The 20954-nt window shown below is 41.8% G+C and overlaps 2 protein-coding genes across 3 annotated transcripts in view; one reads left to right on the forward strand and one right to left on the reverse strand.

Annotated features, from left to right (window-relative positions):
- Positions 1-1644: 1644 nt before the first annotated feature.
- Positions 1645-8536, reverse strand: DDX5 (DEAD-box helicase 5). The gene is made up of 13 exons (XM_049860188.1): positions 8308-8536; positions 6925-7090; positions 6466-6562; positions 6247-6380; positions 6050-6115; positions 5514-5655; positions 5270-5430; positions 5005-5177; positions 4518-4628; positions 4215-4276; positions 4071-4130; positions 2583-2807; positions 1645-2357 (listed from the first exon to the last, which is right to left on the reverse strand). Exons 1-13 carry the CDS (start codon positions 8349-8351, stop codon positions 1948-1950), a joined length of 1851 nt encoding a protein of 616 aa, XP_049716145.1. The 5' UTR covers positions 8352-8536; the 3' UTR covers positions 1645-1947.
- Positions 8537-9045: 509 nt separating this feature from the next.
- The window catches only part of CEP95 (centrosomal protein 95), a 30103-nt gene continuing 18194 nt past the window's right edge, over positions 9046-20954 (forward strand). For both annotated transcript variants that reach the window (XR_007514232.1, XM_049861469.1), the window contains exons 1-6: positions 9046-9386; positions 11345-11473; positions 13267-13374; positions 16352-16462; positions 17781-17877; positions 19904-20019. Coding sequence is in view for 1 of the 2 variants with exons in the window: in XM_049861469.1 (XP_049717426.1) it covers positions 9368-9386; positions 11345-11473; positions 13267-13374; positions 16352-16462; positions 17781-17877; positions 19904-20019 (580 nt within the window). In the remaining variant the exon portion in view is untranslated. The remainder of the gene's footprint in view (positions 9387-11344; positions 11474-13266; positions 13375-16351; positions 16463-17780; positions 17878-19903; positions 20020-20954) is intronic.

The following is a 20954-nucleotide window of genomic DNA, read 5'->3' on the forward strand; positions in this document are numbered from 1 at the left end:
GACTTAATAGTCCAGGCGAAAGGACAACCTAGTAGACTTCACTGGACAACCAAGAAGGGGCAGTTCATGAAAAGGGGGTAATAGCAACAGAGCTAATTCAATAGATTTTTGATCATGTGTAAGTGTCTAGGACACAAGCACAGGAACAAATGCTTGTAAAGAGGGGAAAAAATAAGCAGTACTGCTGGAAAGCAGTCATGTTAATTGCAAACTTGAACACTAAAAGGTGTTTCCACTCAAACCCAACCCAGGGAAGAGGCCTATACGCAAAAAAAAAAGAGAACGGGGAGAAAAAGCACATTTATTAATTAAGACAACCACAGGCTGGACACAACATGCATGCTAAAAAGTTGACTGCCTTTAAAACTTACTTGCAAGATAAATGTTTTCTGCAGCCCCACAACCACTTCTGTATTTACAAATTAAAAGGCCCCCATAAGACATTGAACCGTAAAATATGTAATAAACGCTCCAACCTACCCTGAAAGCCTCTTATAATTTGGAATGAATTTTGACTAACCATGATGTTGAGAGCTATTGCTACTAGAGGGGCGAAATCACTTTTGAATGTTATTTGTTCTGGAAATAGCACTCCCACCGCCCAAATTATTTCTAATCTTTTATTTTGAGATAAGGCAATAATACCAAGTAAAACCTCTGGTTGATAATCAGACTTTAAATGAAGTCTCATTAAGACCTCACCTCTCCTGACAAAAACACATACCAGACGCTCTGGAAAAACACTCAGACCTACTTCTAAAAAATTACTGAAATAAAGCATTAGGAAAGTTGAGATTGGTGGGTTAATTCCCCTGGATCTCTCTAGCAATAAACCCATGTTGAACCTCACATGAAGACTTATGCTATATTCCCTATGCTTTTGGTTGTTGCCTTCTCTTAATGAAGCTTTCATTTTGGTGAGGGTTTTCCTTGTGTTAATTTCAATGAATAGATCATAGTTTCAAGGCGTCTAGAATTCCCTGAATTACTGGAAGGACATTCTTGACTCCACGTGTGACTACAGCTAAGAGCCCCAAAAAGCCTGTAAGGACTACAATTTACGTATAGCCTGCACTAAGGACACTAAAAACAAATTCGGTCCGTTATAGAGACTCAAATTTGGCCATTTTTCAGGGCTAAACCACATCTTTCAGCTTTGTTCAACATTTTGGTTATTCACAATAGAGCCAAAAGCCCGTATGTGTTTCTGAGGAAGTTATTTGGAGATTCTCAAATAACAAACTTTGCAAAGGGAACAAAGTCATCCATGTTGTTCCCACACTAAGCAGTTTCAGGGTAGAACTATACAATCAGTTAAGTTCACATCTACTTTACTATTTAACATTTAACCATTCTGTTAATAAGAAAAACAGGGTTGTTAAAATCACTTGCCTAAGGTTGAGAGCAACGGACAGAAAGCCTTTATGCAATTTAGACTGAAATTATCAGCATCAATCCCATTTTAACGTGTACAATACGAATAGATCCCTATCAAAAAGAGCTTTTAGAGCCCTCTCTCTCCCGCCTCCCAAAATTAAATGGAAAGGAAACAGTCGATTTTAGCTTGTACGATTAAATAAAAAAAAAAACCATTAAGCCAAGTTTCACACATTACATATAAAATAAAGTACAATTTCCACTTAATTCAGTCTTCAAATATTTTTTATTGGAAGGCCATGCATTGCCTTCATTTATTGTATTTCAAATCACTGTACATTTACTTTTGTGAAAACACTGCCTGCATTTTCTAGTACAAAAAAAACCTAAAAATTGTTTCAGGAATGTAGAGAAATATCCAACTTAAATAGCGAAAAAGTGCACCATAATTACTGCTGCACTGCAGTCATTTCTGCATTTCCCATGTTTCTTAAATAACTATCTCGTCTGATAACACACAATATAAAGAGCAATTATGAAAAACAGACATTTACATATACCTCTAAAGTCTTATTGAGAATATCCTGTTGGCATTGGATAACCAATCATAGGTGCAGCTGCAGTAGCAGGATAGGCATATGCCGCCTGTTGGTTCATACCATTGTGCATATTTGGAACACTAGTTCCATATTGCTGAGTGCTATCATAACCGTTCTGGTAAGTCCCTGTTGGATTACCAGTCCTAAAACTGGTCTGTATACCAGCAGACACAAAATTACTTCCAAAGCTCCCATTGGTGTAATTTGCAGCAGCACTGTAAACACCGTTCTCAGTTTTTGCCCCAAAATCTCTCTTAAGCAGACTAGAATAACCTCTGTCATAATTTTCCCTGTCTCTGAAAGTATTGAATCCACCCCTTTTGCCTGCAGAGTATCTGTCCCGGCGGTCATCCTTCATGCCTCCTCTACCCCTGGAACGACCTGTCAAAAATAATTACAAATTGGTTATTTTTATGACACAAATTAACATTATGACAGAGGAAATTAGGTAGCTCTATCCACTATAAGTATGAACCATTTACAATCTCTCCGTTTGATTGCTTGAAATTCACATTTAAGATTTTACTCACCCTCCGGTCTCATTTAAACTGTTTCAGACAACCATGTGACCCCAATTCATCATTTCTTATCAGAAATTAGTCTTACCTGACCCTCTGTCTTCGACCAACTGAAGCAACTTGGGATTAATTGCTTGATTAGCTTCTCGAAGCACAGAAATAAGATCGTTCACTTGCTTTATGTTATTAGGTGTAAAGAAAGTGTATGCTGTGCCTGTTTTGGTACTGCGAGCAGTTCTTCCAATTCGATGAATATAATCCTCTGAGGAGTTAGGGTAGTCATAATTGATGACAAATTTCACATCTTCCACATCTGTAAGGTGTTGCAGTGTGGCAAAATGGCAATGTACAGAGTTTTGCACACCACAACAGCCAGACCAAAAATAAAAAGTTAGACAATTGTATTCCCAAGAAGGTACGGGCTGCAAAAAATACAGTTAAAATGGTTATCCATTCTCTGTAGGAATACCATTGAGGTTGAGGGAAAAAAAAAAAAAAGAAAAGAAAGATTAAGAAAAGCACATAGCTTTTTACGTCTCATCACCCACCCAGTGATAAAGCCTACCAAAAGAATTGTGCATTCCCTAATACATTTCCAAATCGGGAAGTCCCCTTACAGATCATCAAGTGACATCTGATTGCTTCTGCGCAGTAGGGCCACTTAAAAGTTCACAGCAACCTCTTCATGTGCTCTTTTTGAGGACCTTTAAACAAAAATGTACGTGGTCCTTTGCGTTACACGCTCATCAGAAGTTCAAAATTCTGGCCACACTGCTCGTCTTGCCAAGACCTTACAACCGCAGCTGCAAGAAAAACATACCTGTCCCCCAAAAGTTGTTTTTATGCACTGTGTCTCGTCTAGGCAAGCGCTTCCAAGAAGCCAGGATTCACTTGAGAATGTGTCTCTCTCTGGCAGGTCTCGACATGACGACTACTGTGTAGGTGAGGGAGGAACTTTCAAAGCACTTCTTCCTTTTCCCACTGTCTAAAGTGTGAGAAGGTGCTCCTGCTCTAGAGCTTATGTGCCAGTACTCACCAATTTGTAAAAGGCTTAGTACCTTTTAAAGCTGCTCTCTCCATTTCAAACTTGAACAAAAATTTCATTGAACATTGAAGTTTGCAAATATTTCTTCGACATTTCAGCAAACTCACTGAAACTCAAAGACCCACAGATCACAGGAAACAGTTTGAAACAATGCTGTACCATGGCAGTCATGCAAAGCATGGGACAGAAGAAATACCACGGCAGTGAACTGTGAGGGTAACTTCCATTTTCCCCCCCGGAGAGAACAGTTTACGGGGCAGAGGTGGTATGTTCTGCCTTTTGAAGATTACTGGCACACTTTCAGCTTTTCACCTCTCTAATCGACTGGAAGCAGCCAGCCGATCACTAGTCCTCCATCCCCCTCGAGTCCTCCGATTGTCATGCCTAGGCCTTGCCACAAAGACTGCACCTTTATGTGAAAAAAAAAACTTAGAAAAAATGCAGAGGTTAAAGAAAGCAATAAACTTTCTTTAAAAAAATTGTATGGAGATCTTCTGGGAAACCAAGCCATGAATGCGAGTTTGTACTAACCTAGCCCTCTGGAGGCCACATCTGTAGCAATCAGAATAGGAGCTTTTCCATGTTTGAATTCTGCAAAAAAAGGCACATATATGAACATTAACCGCAACAGAATGCAACATCAAAGAAAGAAAAATCTTCATTTGAAATACTTACCATTTAGAACCCAGTCTCGCTCCTGCTGACTTTTATCACCATGGATACCCATGGCAGGCCACCTAAGTTAAAAATGAGCTGTATTAGTAAACTCACATCTGAAACCTAATAGAGCATTCCAGTCTTGTGTTTAACCGCTTCTGGTCACACACCCCTTTAACCTCATTTGAAATAATGAACACATAGTTTCCCCTATACTAATAGGCAATTTCCATCTATAAAATCCGAACTCACTACTACTGATGTAAGTTTATTCCTTCCCCAACTAAAATAAACCTGCTTCGCTGGAGAAAGCCCACATACCCATCTCTCCTCATTTTTCTGGTAAGTTCATCACATCTTCTTTTGGTTTCAACAAAAACAATAGTTTTATTCTCCTTCTCACTCATGATCTCTTCCATTAGACGAATAAGTCTAGAAAAAAGAAAAAAACTGATTCAAAGACGTTCACGGTCCAAATTAAATTTGTGCTCAGTGAAATCATGAAGCTCAATTTTCACGCCTACAAGTCAAAGAGGGAACAGCTGCTGAACCACTTATGAAGCAGTTCTACCCTTGGTCCTTAAGTAAAACAGAACAGATACGTTCCCTTTCCTACAGGAGTAAGTCACGAACCAACTACCTGAAACATTCAACAGATTTTCAGAAAAAATGGCAGAGAAGCTTTAAATGAACATATTCAGATTCTATTCAACTAAAAATCATTTTTAAGAAAATTGCTTGTGTGACAGTGACTTAATTTGCACAGTGAAGTTATTTTCAGAGTTAATAAAACTTATAAGAAACTTACTTTTCATCCTTTTCCACATCATGACACACATCCACGATCTGAAGGATGTTGTGGTTTGCGCTCAGTTCTAGTGCACCAATGTTTATATGAATGTAATCTTTCAGGAAGTCTTCAGCAAGCTGTCTTACTTCTTTTGGCCAAGTCGCACTCCACATTAGGGTTTGCCTATCAGGCTAAAAAAATTTTTCGGATGAAAAATTAGTATTGTGGTCTAACACACAATTCAAGAACTGAATTTGAAAAAACAATGTTTAAAGGCACTTACTCTTATCTGATCCACAATCTTCCTTATTTGGGGTTCAAAGCCCATATCGAGCATTCTATCTGCTTCATCAAGGACAAGGTAAGTTGTTCTTCTCAGATTGGTTTTCCCACACTCTAAGAAGTCAATTAGTCTTCCAGGTGTTGCGATACAGATTTCCACACCTTCGATTAAATACATAAATTTAACTACAGCACTTAGAATTTTTAGCTTCACGATGACAAACAGGAGCTCTCCTACTACATACCTCTCTCCAAATCACGTATCTGTGGTCCTTTGGGAGCTCCACCATAGATGCAAGTAGACTTCAAACGACATGCTCTACAGTATTCAGCAGCTACCTGCTGTACCTGTTGGGCCAGTTCCCGAGTTGGCGCCAGCACCAAGCACTAAGGAAAAACAAACAACTTTTAGCAAAGACCTGGACTCTCATCTTCAATTGTGAATTTATTAGTGTTATGCTGGAAATCATTTCCTCAATAACCCACCCACTGCCGTCGATTCTGACTCATAGCGACACCATGGGACAGAGTAGGCTGCCCCGAAAGAGTTTCCAAGGAGCTCCTGGTGGATTTTAAATAATGACCTCTTGGTCAACAGCCGTAGCACTTAACCACTACGCCACCAGGGTTTCCGTTTCCTCAACAGTGCTGTCCAAAAGCCAAAACAGCAGAGTTTCCAACTAATCTCTCTACGCGAAACCACCAATTATCTTGTTTTTCTCTATATTCTACAAATTTCTATATCCTCCTTACTATGGAACTTCATGAAGTACATACTTACAATAGGCCCATCACCTCTTTCTAGGAACGGCTGATGATTGATGTGGACGATGGCAGGCAGCAAGTACTGTTGTGGGTGGGGAAAAACAGAGGAAAAAACAGAAGTTTTGTTAAAATACTCCCAGGGTCTTTTAATTCCAAAGCCATTTTCTCTAGCACATACCACAGGGTATGCAAAAGTGCTCTCTCAAAACTTACAGACAACGTTTTCCCGGATCCAGTCTGTGCTACTCCAACCATATCCAATCCACTTAAAGCAACTGGCCATCCCTGAGCTTGAATAGCAGTAGGTTCAGTAAAGTTCTGTCTTGCAATCACATCCATAACATTTGCTGTAAATAGCGACAGCAATTTAACAAAACTCAGTAATGCCAAGACAAAGAAATAGTAAATGTGAAATTCAGAACAAACACTTACCAGGAAAGTTTGCCTCATAAAAATTCAAAACTGGCTTCGGGCAGTTGTGGCCTCTAACTGTAATTTCCTTACTTCTTCTGTATGTCTCCACATCTTGCTGCAAAACAACATTAATCTCGTAAGTCTCCTAACAACCCACCCTAACTAAATATGCAACTAGAAAGCCCCTAAACTTACGATTTGCTACTTTAAAGTGAGTGATTTTAAAATCTAGATTCATGTACAAAAACCGTATTTAAAACACGTAAAAACCACCTATTATCCTAAGATAACTGTTCCAAGGAAAATTCAAAGCCACCTGTTTCCAAAAGTGAATCACACAGCTTTCCCCTATTATCAACTTGGAAGGTATGAATCTCCCCAAATCTAGTCATTTGCAAGACACTTGCACTCAGCTTCTTATTACCAGAAGCCGTTACTGGGTTCCATAGCCTGATGAAGCCATATGAAATTACTCACCGCTGTGCGCCTAGCCAAATCAGGGTGTTCTTGGTAAAAATTCTTCTCAAATTTGGGCAGTTCGTCAAGATTCCACTTCTTTTTAACTAGCTTCTCCCCAGGATTTCCAAACTTCTTTCCAGACAGGGGCCCTGCCCTGCTTCCTCCAAATCGAGGTGCCCCAAACCTGAAATTACAGAATAATTCAGACTTCCAATCTCTACCTATGGGCTGAAAGACTTATTTACCATCTCTTAGCACCTGCTAAAGCTCACTCAAATCAGACTTAAGGAACACAAAGCCTAAAACTACACTTAGCTGTCATTCAACAATCAGGGTTACCATTGTGTATCTCAGTTGCTATCATCTCAAATACACATAATTAAGAACACTAAACAGCCCCCAACTTATTATGTCAGAAACTGGCTACCAAAATGCTGGAAGTTCCGATTAGATGGATAGACAATAGCTTGTAACTATGGTGGTTCCCACCAGTTTAGAAATTAAACATCCAGGAAACGAAATGATACAAAAAAGGACAAGCCCAAGACAAATGTTATTTATACCCCTATTTTTTAACTTTGGTTTTAACAATCGATAACACAGAGACATAATAAAAAGAAAACAACGGGGACGGTGCCTCGGGGACCCTTATGCAAGGGAATCGAGTTGGGGGTTGGGGGTGTCCCTTGGGAAAGCTCCCCATCAAGGTAGGTAAATTATATAACACAAGGAAAAAAAGGAGGAGGAGCCGGCGACTACCGGGGGAGGAGTCCCGCCCGGGCGGAGTCGGTCGGGCGGCGTTCCCGCTGGGGCGGCGCTTTCCCCTTTGTCTCGCATTTCTCTCTGCGCCACATTTTCTCGACGCTGCCATTTTGAGCTCCTCCGCCGGGCGGGGTAACAAAGGCGCCGCCGCCATGTCGGAGGCCGGCATTTTGTACCCGCGGCGCAGCCACATGGGCGAATCCGGCGGCGCCAGCCACCCTCCTGCCTTCACCGCCTCAATGGCTGCGGAAGCGGGCCCCTCGCTTCCACAGAATTCCCTGAACCCCTAAAACACCTCCCGGAAGGGTGCATCTAACCGAGGCTACTTGATCCACCCCGAGGCATCCCGTTTTCCTCCCCCTCGCGATACACGCCTCCGAATTCTCCCAACTGCAAAATCGCCGAGGGCGCGCCGCCCCCGCTCCAGGGGCGGGGGAGAAAAAAAAGGCAGCTTGAAGGCCGTTAATAAGCAAGTCCTCCCTAACCGGTTTTAGAAAACTACCACAACGGCGCAAACCCTTAACTAAGAAGACCTCGGCGTAGGCCGAAAAAGCCGATGTGCCGATGGCGGCGCCCCCGCCACCCACTTCCCGCCCATCCCCCACTCGTCGGGCCTGACAGGTCGGTTCCCATACTCACCCTCGGTCCCGGCCGCGGTCTCGGTCACTCGAATAACCTGACATGGCGTCAATGGTTGCGGTTGGTGGGGAACGAAGCGAAAAAAGCCGGTGCGGAGAGTCTCTTAGGGGTGGCTTCGGCGACGGCGAACCCTTGCGTGGGCGTCAGCGGCGGAGAGACGGCGACAGCAAGACCTAGAGCTGAATAACGAAAGGCCGATGGAAATGAATGAGGTGCCGGCCGCCTCCCGGCAGCCGGTTTTATAGTCTGGACCGCCTCCTCCACCGCAAAGGATGCTGGGAACCGCTCTATGACCTAATCGCCCCGCCCCCTGCGCAGAGGCCGCAACGCCCGCCTGCGTTCCGGAATCCGCCATGTTCTCACCCCTCCCCCTCCGAGTCCATCCATTGGGGCCATACGTTTTTCTCCCCTTTCATATTTGGACCCGTCCGCCACTGAAATGCCCCATCCTGTATTTCCTTAAAACTTCGCCTTTTTCTCCTCTTTACACACCTTAAGCAATCCACCTCAACCTTTTCCAGGTCCAACCCAGAAAATCAAGCGTCCACTACAGGACAACCTACTCTCCCCACCTGGAAATGTTTACGTCTCCAAACAGCCCTCACGCCCAAAACCAAACAAGGGAAGGCGGGGCTTGATCTTATCACGTGACTGGCTTCCCCGCCCACCGGGTGAATTGCCGCACTACTTCCCAGTCAGCGGAGGAATACACAATCAAATAACTCACCGGAAGTGTCGTTGTAATTCCCCCGGTGACCGGTCAAGGCGGGTGGGTGACCTAACCTGTCAAACTCACCGACTTAAGAACCTCTTGGCAGGCTCTTGCCCGCGGAGAATGTTATCTAGATCCCGCAAACCGCCGCCGAGGCACGTGCGGTGAAAGCGAGTGCTCCTCCAATGACCAATCAGCAGCGAGAAGCCGTTTTAACGTCCCTCCCTCTTTTACACCTCTTTATCCACACTTCCCTCTCGTTTTTGTGTGTCTGTGCTGTGCGGCCCTTCCAGGACACCGTCTCCCACGCGCCCGGCTGGGAGCCCGGCGACGACCTGCTTCCGCGACATGGCCGGCTCAGAGCCTGGTGAGTCTCGCCCTGGCGCCGTGCTGTGTGTGGAGTGAAGCGGTCCGACTCCCCGAACGCCCCAGGCCACTTTGAGGCCTCGGGCCGGGCCGAACCTAAGTCTAGGCTGCCTGCGAGATTCATGATTGTCACATATCCCGTCGCAGTCTGCGGGTGCCAGAGATAAGAGTCCCAGCACCGCTCTCTGCTTCGTGACGGTGGAACAGCGATTTGGGGTGGGGGAGAGAGGGCTCTTTGACGAAGCCGCCAACACACCCGCATGCAGATCGCAAAAACAGCAGTCAGAAAAGATCGTCTCCCGACTTCTCTGGAGTATCTGGCTGTCGATGTCCTTACATTGCGAGGACTGAGGCCGTACCTGTATTTGTATTGAGTTTTTGAGGAGTAGTGCTCTTTTTTTCGTTCGTAGGTGTACTCCCATAGCCACCCAGCGCTTATGCAGCTTACGTATCTGCCAGTGAACTTTTGAAGAGTAGCACTTTTAAGATCTGTTAAGGTCCCTGTTAATGTAGTATAAAAAACCAAAGCCAATGCCGTCCAGTCGATTCTGATTTATAGGGAGTCAGACTGCCCCCATAGGGTTTCCAAGGAGCGCCTGGTGGATTGAACTGCCAACCTTTTGGTCAGCAGTCTAGCTTTTAACCACTGTGCCTCCAGGGTTTCCCCAATATAGAACAGTGGTTTTTTTTTTTTTTTTTTTTCAGGGCCTCGAACCGTTCGTTCCTGTTCGACCCCGTAAGAATTTGCATTTTCACCCCAGATATACTGGGTCAGAATCTACACTTTAACATACTTAAGACTTACCTGGGGATCTTGTTAAAATGGAGATTCTAGTTCAGTATATCTGGGGTGAAAATGCAAATTCTCAACAGGGGGATGAATCGGTTCGAAGCCCTGAGGTTTTTTTTCTTTCTAGTGCCCTCTAGATACCGGCTTTGTCTAGCACCGGCTTTGGAAGGCAATTGATTCGGTTGTCTAGGACGCTTTCTCCAGGACAGCGTACAAACCAGTTGTCATGGTTTTGTCAACCATGGGAAATGGGGAGAAGGAGTAGTGCGCTTTGAAGGAAAACAGTAGTGATAGAGAAATTTCTATTCCTCCACACCCCCCCCCCACAATAATACTCATTTGTTTCAAGAACATAATGAAGATATATCTAGTACTGAATAATGCTGGTTTCCACTTGATGGCTTATCATTTTAGGAAACAAGTATTTCCAGCTTTCTCAGTTACCTTTGGTTGAGAAAACTTTTGAAACACTTTGCTAATCCCAGAAGTATCTTGGGGAAGAGGGGTTGGAAGGACAGGGTGGTACACAGAGAACTTCAACAGTATTGGTGATGTGCTAGTTCTGACCTTAGGTCATGGATACGGGGATGTGTTTATGTAGTTCCCATATTTTCCTTTCATATACATCAAATACAGTAATTTAAAAAACTAACAAAATGCAGTAGTGATTAACAGCTTAGGTTAATTACCACCTATTTGGGCACCAGAGAAATCCTGACTTGCACAAGAGAATTGGGTAAAAACATGTCCAGTACTACTGGGAATGTGAAGCAACATCCATTAATTAGTTTTTATTACATAATATTCCTATTTACTTGTAAATATGTTTTACCTAAATAAGGCTTCTGTAAAAAAAATACATATAAGGCTTATTAAAAAAAAAAAAAAACTATGCATAAATAACCAAAGATTTCAGATTGCAACAGTAAAAATTGGACTTACCCCATAGTGTTGACTACACTGAAATTATTGCTCCCTGGAAGTCATCCCCCAAAATTAAATATTTCTTTTAAAATGCCTAGGAGGGTCTTTGAAATTCTGTAACTATCAAATTCTTTATCTTCTACAGAGTTCAGTGTTTTGGTGGGGGGTTGTTGGTTTTTAAAAGTACGTATGTAACTTTTTCTAATGCTATTTGAGGTTGATCTTTTCCCCTCTTTTCCCAACAGAGTGGGTAACCATTGCCAATAACCTTCTTTTGAAATGTCACATACACCTGCGGATACATGCACTTGAAGACTGTGATTCTAACGTTTTTATTGCTCTTTATCAATCAATTTTGGGAGAAAGGGTACCAGGTAAGGATGCTAAAAACAAGTAATTGTTTGGGCCAGAAGATTGTAGTGCCTTTAGTTAAACCTTTTGGTAATTATAAAATCTCCTGTTTTTTCTTTGTTTACATCTTATTTTTATCTAAATATTGCATTCATTACCTTAATGAATACTTTATGGGACCCACCTATAACAGCCTTGATCGAATCAGTTGGACGCTTCTTGATAATCATTGTTTAATCTGTGTAATTATGCCCAATACCTTATGAAAGCCACACACTTTCTGAAAATGTACCTTTAAAGGTTTTAAATGTGAGTGGAACTTGTTGGGTCCTGTTACACAACTTAATATTAGAGTTGAGAGTCAATGTTTGTATTTTATGAACCTAATTTGCCAAGAAGACAGTTTAAATAAATTCACGTGTCCTCTCATCTTGAAAGAAACTCTTGTGGCATAGTGGTTAAGAGCTACAGCTGCTAACCAAAAGGTTGGCAGTTCAAATCCCCCAGGCACAACTTGGAAACTCTATGGGGCAGTTCTGCCGTGTCCTGTAGGGTCGCTATGAGTCAGAATCTACTTGAGTGCAATGGTTTTTTTTTTTTTAATCATCTTGCAAAGTTGTTATTTGCTCATTTTTTCTAGGAATACCACATCATTTTGCTGTATCCCAGGTTATTTCTCTTAAAGTCCTTACCCACAGAGTCCTCTTCTGCCTCTGTCTCTTTAAATCATGAATAACCACTAAGTGCTCTAAGAACTGTGTAGCTTGTCTTCCTTTCCCACTGTTACCACGAGTCGGTGTCCTCATTCATTTCCAGGATTAATGGGATAGCCTCCAGCTGGTATCTTTGATGTTAGTTTCAACCATCTCTAATTCTCTTTGGCAGTTATTAGACCAGTCTTTTAAAATACTTTTTTCATCCTGTCCCAAAATATTCATTTTCCTTAATACCAGAAATGAAACTCCAAACTTGATATTAAAGTCTTTCCACACTGGTCTGTACTGAGCTTTATACCATAAATCCCAATAGGCTCCTTTAAAGGATATAGACTCTTCTTTTCATACCTGCTGCTGCTGCTTTTTATCTCATTGTGCCCTGGGAAAGCAGCCACAGCTAGAGGTTAATGTCTCACTTCATTTCTTGCCTTGCTTATCAGAGTATTAGCATTTCCTTAGATTTTGGGACCCCTTTATCTTCTAAGGAGCCCTGATGGCACATCAGTTATGTGTTCAGTTGCCAACCAAAAGGTCGGTGGTTGGAATCCACCAGCCGCTCCTTAGAAACTCAGTGGGGCAATTCTACCCTGTCCTATAGGGCTGCAGTGAGTCAGAGGCAACAGGTTTGGTTTTTTTTCTTTTTTTTTTTAATCTCCTGTAAAGCTGCTGGGTGGGACAGTTTGCACTCAACTAACCTAAAGGTTGGTGGTTTGAACCCACCCAGTGGCACCATGGAAGAAAGGCCTGGTGATCTACCTCTAAGAGTATAGCCACTGGAAAACCCTATCGAGCACAGTTTTATTCTGAAGCACATGGGGTTGCCATGAGTCAGAATCAACTTGACAGCGCATTTGGTTTGGTTTTAATCTTCCATCACCGTGGTGGTTGTAAGGCATGTCCATATGTATGGTGGTTGAATAAGCAAACATTTTACTGTGTGGAAGTCAGGCTCTGTGAACTTTATCTGGACTTTATAGCCTGTTCTGTTTGGGCAGAGCCTACTTTTGGAGCAATTAAGCTTACTCAGAAGCCTGGTCAGAAACAGACAGATAAAAACTTGGACCTTATAGGTGCAAAAATGATGTAACTTTTTCCCACAGACCTCATAGTTATTCCCAGGAGTCAGGAGGATGATGCACACAATGTACAAGCAGTAATTGATTCCCTGGCCCTGGATTACCTGCAGGTCAGCTTGTCTCACATAACAGGTAAGTGTATACTAAAATGATTTATTAGAACCCTCAACATTGTTTAACTAACTAAATGAGTGAGCTTACGGGGTAGACCGAACAGCAGGAGTGAACCAAGATAGTCAACTGGTGTAGTTAAGGTGATCATACATGTGAGATTATCCAGGAGAGTCAAACACTGAGTTTTTGGTGGAGCTGGATCTGTGATGTAGGTTTCCTAGCTGGTAGTTTGAGGTATGTTCTTTGGTTTGCTTTTGTTATTTTAAGCATACCATGCTGCTTATTTATAGTAGCTAAAAATCAGAAACACCTAAGCGCCTTGCTAGTAAGGACTGGTTAAGTAAATTATAACAGCTCCCTACAGTGAACTACTCTGCAGCTGGAAAAAGTGATCGGAGGATGCTCTTTACAATGTCACACGTCAGTGGATCAGTCTCCAGTGTATGCTGTTGTGTGAGGGACATGTAGGGCAGTTACAGTGACAGTGTGCAGTGTATGCTACTGTTTGTAAAATCCAAAGTGGGAGAGGATACATATGCAGTTGACTGCACGTGGAAGGACTCTCTAGAATCATGTACGAGAAACCTCTAATTCTGTTGCATCCAAGAAGGGGAGCTTCTGGGCTGTTGGGGAGACTTTCTTTGCATTGTATACTTTTTTAAATTCTGAACCATGTGAATACATTCCCTACTAAAAAAAATTAAATCTATAAACTGTTTTTGAACCATTTTCCAGAATAAAACAAAGTGTGCCTACTGTGCTGTATTCTAAAACCAAATATACTGAACGTATTTATAAATTCCTATATTTGTAGTCAGAAAAGGATAATTTCAGTGAATTATTTCGAGGTAATGAACAAAGGCAGTCTCAGGGATTTGAAACTATACTTTCAATCACTAAAAGAAGGTTTATACTGTTGATTTATTCTTTGATAGTAGTGAAGGGAAGGGTGAAACTGGAGATAAGTTAATCAGGATAGGGTATTTACATCTCTTAATTTGCTATTGAAAGTGCCCTCGTGGTGCAAACGGCTAAGCGGGTTCAAACCCACCCAGCAGCTCCACTGGAGAAAGACCTGGCGATCTGCTTCTGTAAAGATTGTAGCAGTTCTACCCTGTCACATGAGGTTACTATGAGTCAGAATCTACTCAGTGGCACCTAATAACAATTTGCTGTTGTGTTGACAACAAATTTTTGGAAAGAGAAAATACTCTGTCTTAAATTTTTGAGTGCAGTTATAGGTGAGAGAATGTGGTAAATCAATTTGGAGAGAATTCATTTGGGGGAGTAATCCCAGAATTTCCCTGCTCCTTTGCAGATTAGCATCACTTTAACATTTGAGTAGAGCAATTTCTGGTATTTGTGCTTTTTAAACATACTGTAGCAAAGTGGTGTAAGTTTATAGAACTTTTTAATGCAGAGCTGCCCCCAAAACAAATCATAGCCATCCCATGAGAAGTTATGAAGCTTACCTCTTCCAGTAGACTGCAAGCACTCTCTTCCTGCTTGTTGTGTTCTGTTTAAAGCAGTGTCTTCACCATAAAGTGCTGCATCGTGGCCAGCGGGCTCCCCATCCTGGAAACTGAGAAATCTTGAGTATGCCCCTGGGGTAGACGTGTGTATCTTGTTAAACCAGAAAAACACAGGGCTTGAAAACAAGATTTCTGGTTCGTTGTTTTAAACAGAAAAAAACAGCTGTCAAACACTGTTTATTTACTAGCAGTATTACAAAACATCAAATCTCTGGTTTAGGTTTGTTTTGTATCATCGCTGAAATTATGAATGTCTTGATTCTCTCAAATAACAAATTTCCACTCCTCCCTCTCCCATACTGGTCTGAACTCATGAGGATGCCAGGCATGATCTCTCAAAGGACAGCCAGATTGTCGCAGGAGTTACTTTCCACGCTGACAGTGGTTAGGGTCCAGGCTGTGGAATCCATTTTAGACGACATTAAACATGTCAAATTTCTATGCTCTTACCAACCCTTTTCTTTTCAACATTTCAACTTTATTTAAGTCTGTTATGAGCCAGGAGTCCCTGGGTGGCACAAATGGTCAGTACTCGATTACTAGCCAAAAAGTTAGCAGTTCAAACCCACCCAGAGGTGCCTTAGAAGACAGGCCTGCCAATCTGTTTCCAAACGGTCACAGCCTTGAAAACCCTGCGGAGCACAGTTCTACTCTGCATACATGAGCCAGAATCGACTCAACAGCAGCTAACAAAATAAAAACACTGTGCTGTTGTTGTTGTGTGCCATCAAGTCCATTCTAACTCATGGCGACCCCATGTGACAGATTAATTTCTAAGTGTAAAGTGGATGTTGTGGGAGATGAGGCTGGAGAGGTTGGAGGGCTGTGGTGAAATTGAAAAGGGTTTGTTTGTAGGGTTCAGGTTTTAGAAAGGGAGCCGTGGCTAGGCTTTAATCAGGAAAAAATGGTAGAGCTACAGAGAGTGAATAGGGGTGAAAAAATATGAATTTCTGATGAAACTATCCCAACAAATAGTTTTAAAAATATTACTCTACTCCTATTTTCTGCTGAACAAATCACCATCTGTAAGTAGGCTCCTACAATCTGAAAGTGTTCTCGCCTATTTTTTTCACCAGGCCTAATAAAATTCTGCTTAGCTGCTTTTTGTTTTGGCATAAATCTTACTAGGATCTGTTTTCTTTACTCCAATTATTGTGCTTCTTTTTTCTGACATTTTATTGAGGTTTGAATAAAAGTTTATATTGTGCTCTTGAAAATGGAAGGAATGTGCCAATGAATCATTATCAAACATTATATTCAAGGCGACTCGCTTTGTTTCTTCAGCTGTAATCAGTCAGCAGGAAATTGATGTTTTTAAATATTTATACTATCGCTTCTCCTGGCTTAGTTTATAGTCCTTATATTCTCGAACCACATTTTCACAGTGTTTTACCCATTTCAAGATTATGAGTTTTTCAGATTTCTTGGTTAAAATTTTTAATAGCTCTGTGTTCTGTGTTCAGGAGAAAATATAGTGAAAGGAGATAAAGAGTCTATTAAGAACCTCCTAGAGATATTCGATGGGTTGCTGGAGTACCTTACAGAACACGTCAGTGAAACATCTCATGAGAAAAGTAAGTTTAAGAATCAAAATTTGGTTTATACTCTGTTATGCCCCTTTTTACCATTTATATTTTTGCTTATTTTTTTCCCCATAGGAAGTGGAATTGTTAATACAGTTCACCTGATAAAGTGCACATAATTTCATCGCAAATTTCCAATTCTTACTGTTCCAAGCGGTTGAGAGTTCTCTGTCCTAGAGTGTCAGGTCCTTTGTTAAGTTGGATGTTGTTTATACATTATTTTAAAGAAATAGAAAGCTAAGCTTCTGCCTGCACTTATATATCATCCTACAATTGCATGCTGTTTCTTATGCTAAAATTTCCTATGTCAGATCTGCGATTTATATTACAAATTTGGATGTTGCCGAGGTGTCAGCAGGAAGAATTTGTATATTTCTGTCCTCAACCTATAGTTAGGTTTGTGACGGCCTAAATATTCTGTTTTACTTTTTTCCCAAAATTGTAACAATTTTTTATGTGGAATTTGGGTTTACATTTTTTAATGGTAATTATGAAGATCAGTATTGCTGTATTATCTTCCAAAAGGGTTATGGTTACTTTCATGGTGGTTGTGAGGTTAAGTAAGTCCATGCATAAACAGTTTAGCACTGAGCCTAGCTCACGGTAAATGTTAACTAGTGTTATTAAAATGTTGCTTGCTGAATTCAGAAAGAGAAAAAAATGAAGGTGGGTGTTTGAACAATAAATCTCTAGTGATGGGAGCGGGCATGTCCAGAGGGGTGAGTCTGAATCAAAGCACCCATCTACCTCCTGAAATCATGGCCCTCATACCTCTGCCACTGGGAAAAGTATGTATCCCTTGGGTATGTAGGGTTCGAAAAAGATTGATAACCACTAGTCTTAAGGAAAATTTCATCTAAGCCTTGATTTGGTCTGTGGTTATCAACGTTTTTTCTTAGGCTAAGGCGTAACTGCCCTGGAGCTTGAGATAGGTTGACACAGTCATCTTTTTCTGAAGCCATATCCTAGTCATCTCAGTTGATTGCCTCAGACATCCCTTACAGATAGACAAAAAGGTATAAAGAATAATAAATGACTTAGCACGTAAGAAAGACAACACTGTGAATACAATTGTAGACCCTGCTTTTGAAGCAACAGTTGTGTTGTTTTCTTTCTCCCCAAGAAATGTGTCCTCGTTACAGATGATCACTTGGTTCTTCCTAATTTCACTTTCCCAAGAGCCCAGTTTACCAGGAGGGGTGGAATGCCTCCCTGACTCACATCCCCACCTTCTATGTAGAAATTATGATACTGACTTGAGTTGTTTTTTGTTTTTTCTGTTGCTGTTGTTTTTATTTATTCTAAACAGGTGAAACCGAACAGCATTTTAAAGAATCACATGAAAGAGTACCTTTGGAAGAGCCAGAAAGTACTAAGGAATCATGGAAAAGAGTTTCCTTTGGGAGGTAGCACTGGATGTCTGTGAATTTAATCGAGACAAGTGATCCTTTTCTTTCTGCTAAGATTTAAAATTGCACACAGTATGCTAGAATGGCTGCAAAAAAAACAAAGCTAAAGGGAAAACTTTACAAACGTCTCATATTTTAAACCTTCCTGAGGGAATTTTAAGAACCTTGAGCTATACCCAAAAACCCATCGCTGTCGAGTCAATTCTGACTCATAGCGACCCTACAGGACAGAGTAGAACTACCCCACAGGGTTTCCAGGGAGCGCCTGCAGATTCAAACTGCCGATCTTTTGATTAGCAGCCATAGCACTTAACCACTATGCCACCAGGGTTTACAATACTTAATTTTCAGCATTAACCACCACTTACATTTTCATTTTTCCCTTGATCATCAAAGTAGTTCATATTCCTTGCAGGAAACCTAGAAAGTACAGGGAAGTGAAAAATAATCAGAAAAAAAAAAAAGATGAAATCAACCACTCAGAACATCTTGTTGTATTTCTGTCCTTTTTTACTGTTTTTTTTTTTTTTTTTGATTTAGTCATATTGTCTATATAATTTTATTTCCTGCATTTTAAAATTTAGCACATCAGGTCTTTTCCCAAGTTGTTAAACTCTTGATAATCATTTTTAATCTATGTATAACACACCATTCACATGGGCGCAGTGTAGTTTACATTCTCCATATAACACCGTTCACGTGGGTGCAGCGTAGTTTACTGTCTCCGTATGACACACTGTTCACAGTGCAGTGTAGTTTACAGTCTCCATATGACACACCGTTCATGTGTGTGCAGCGTAGTTTACATTCTCCGTATAACACACCGTTCACATGGGTGCAGCGTAGCTTACAGTCTCCGTATGACACACCGTTCACAGTGCAGTGTAGTTTACAGTCTCCGAATAAGACACTGCAGCGTAGTTTACAGTCTCTGTATGACAAGCCGTTCACGTGGGTGCAGCGTAGTTTGCAGTCTCCGTATGACACCATTCACGTGGGTGCAGCGTAGTTTAGTCTCTGTATGACACACCGTTCACATGGGTGCAGTGTATAGTCTGTATAACACACCATTCACATGGGTGCAGCATGGTGTACAGTCTCCGTACAACACACCATTCACACGGGTGCAGCGTGGTGTACAGTCTCCGTACAACACACCATTCACACGGGTGCAGCATAGTTAACAAACCAGTCCTCTAAGCGGAGGTTTGTTCCTCAGTTCTTTTTTAATTGAAAAATATGATAAATACCTTTATCTTCTCATATCTTTAGGCAAGATTCAGAGTCAAGGAGTATGAATGTTTTAAACCTATTAATGAAAGTTGCCAGATTGCTTTCCAAAAAGGCCATGACTATTTCTCCACCCACCAACTGTAGAGATGGGCCAGGTTACTGCACCCTCGTGAGCCCTCACTGACCATTGTCAGAATCTGTGCTGCTTCCACAGACAAGAGTGTTATGTCATTACTGGTTTGATTTGAACTTGTTTTCTAACTACAGACTCAACATGATGCTATGATCATTTTAAACACCTGACTCTTGGTATTTTTATGGAGTTTGTCACAGTTTGGAAAGTACAAGCAATGCCTTTTTTTAGGGATAGTAATTTGTTGAGAAATTGTCTCCAAGGAGAGATGCAATTCTTGATTTTATTTTTCATTACTAGATTTAAAATAAATAAGTGCAAAAGTGAAACATACAAGTGTATTTGATGCAGAATTAACGTTTTTCCCCTAACATTCTCCTCTATTCCCACACGCCTAGATAACCAGTGTTCCCCTTTTTCTGGGTGTGTCCTCCTGTACATTTAATCCTTGGTGTTTTATACACAGCTGTTGCCACCATTCATGTAACAGTAAAAACAAAACAGACAGGCAGCAAGAAGGGACGAGCAGCAAGCAGAGTGTGTCCCCTTTTCTGCACAGCAGTAAGCAATCTGAAAGTCTGCAGGCAGGCTGCAAGGAGCAGCTCTGGCAAGGCCGTTCCTGATCAGGCTGGGCCCTGAGTGAGTCGCCTCTTCCAGGTGCTCTCTGTCGTCGGAGGCGTTGGGCCCCTCGTGGGATGAAGATGAAGCAGAGTCCACTGGTGAATTAATCAGACTCGGGGATACAGCACACACCTTTTCTCTAAGAAGTAATGGTGAGTAGCTCAAACTTGAGATAGCAATTATTGTTACTCAACATGCAGCTGTAAAATGTAATAATCACACTTCAGAGTGTTTGAAGGTAAGAAGGATAGAGCCCTAACTGGGCCTCAGAGTTGAAATTCCAGAATACTGTCATTACCCACTATGAACAGTTATCCAAAATATAGTCAAGGGAGCGACAGGCACATGGGCAGTTAAGTCAAGAAAATAAGTGGATGCAAGTTTGTCATGTAATTCATGGAACCTGATACCCTCGGAGGCGTCCCTGGGTGCTGTAAACCATTAATGAGCTCAGCTGCTGACTGAAACCTTGGAGGTTTGAGTTCACCCAGAAACACACTGGAAGAAAGGCCTGGTGATCTCCTGAAATACCAGCCACTGAAAATGCTACGGAGCACAGTTCTGTTCTGGCACACATTGGGTGGCCATGAGTCAGAATCGACTCAGTGGCTGCTGGTTTCGTTTTGGTTAATACCCAAGGAAGAAAATTCTGGATGCAGCTTTATAGTTAGTCATGCTTTTGGAGTACCCCCCTAAGTGCGGTTTCCTGAACTAGGGTGACTCACACTATGGTTTCAGTTGCCAAGTCTTTACACCCAGTGGCAGTTTTCCCTTTAGGCTTCAGGCCACATTTCCAGCAGCCTACTGCTTATACAAGGTAGACACTGAAGATCTTTCGGGCCTGGTTTTGAGCCTCCCACTTTGCTCCTCTTCCAAGGATCCTGCTCCCTGACCTGCCCACCACGCTGCCCATGCTCTTCTCTGGCATGTGTCACTCCCTCTGCTGGAATGTTCTTCCCCTCTTTATATTCGCAGTAAACTCACTCTGTGTGCCCAGCCTTCTCTACCTGTCAGGCTCTGAGGCCCTGGCTTCCTACAGTGTGGCTTTCTGTCTTCTCTAATACCATTCATGCTATTGGATGGTACC

Source organism: Elephas maximus, chromosome 19 (genome assembly GCF_024166365.1).
Source record: "Elephas maximus indicus isolate mEleMax1 chromosome 19, mEleMax1 primary haplotype, whole genome shotgun sequence".
Classification (NCBI taxonomy): Eukaryota; Metazoa; Chordata; class Mammalia; order Proboscidea; family Elephantidae; genus Elephas; species Elephas maximus.

Coding starts and splice junctions, on each gene's coding strand:
- DDX5 (XM_049860188.1), bottom strand. CDS start 8,351: ATGTCAGGTTATTCGAGTGACCGAGACCGCGGCCGGGACCGAGG. Junction 5,178..5,269: donor AGATTGTGGATCAGATAAGA/GTAAGTGCCTTT, acceptor AAATTTTTTTAG/CCTGATAGGCAAACCCTAAT. Junction 2,808..4,070: donor TGTGGCCTCCAGAGGGCTAG/GTTAGTACAAAC, acceptor AACACCTTACAG/ATGTGGAAGATGTGAAATTT.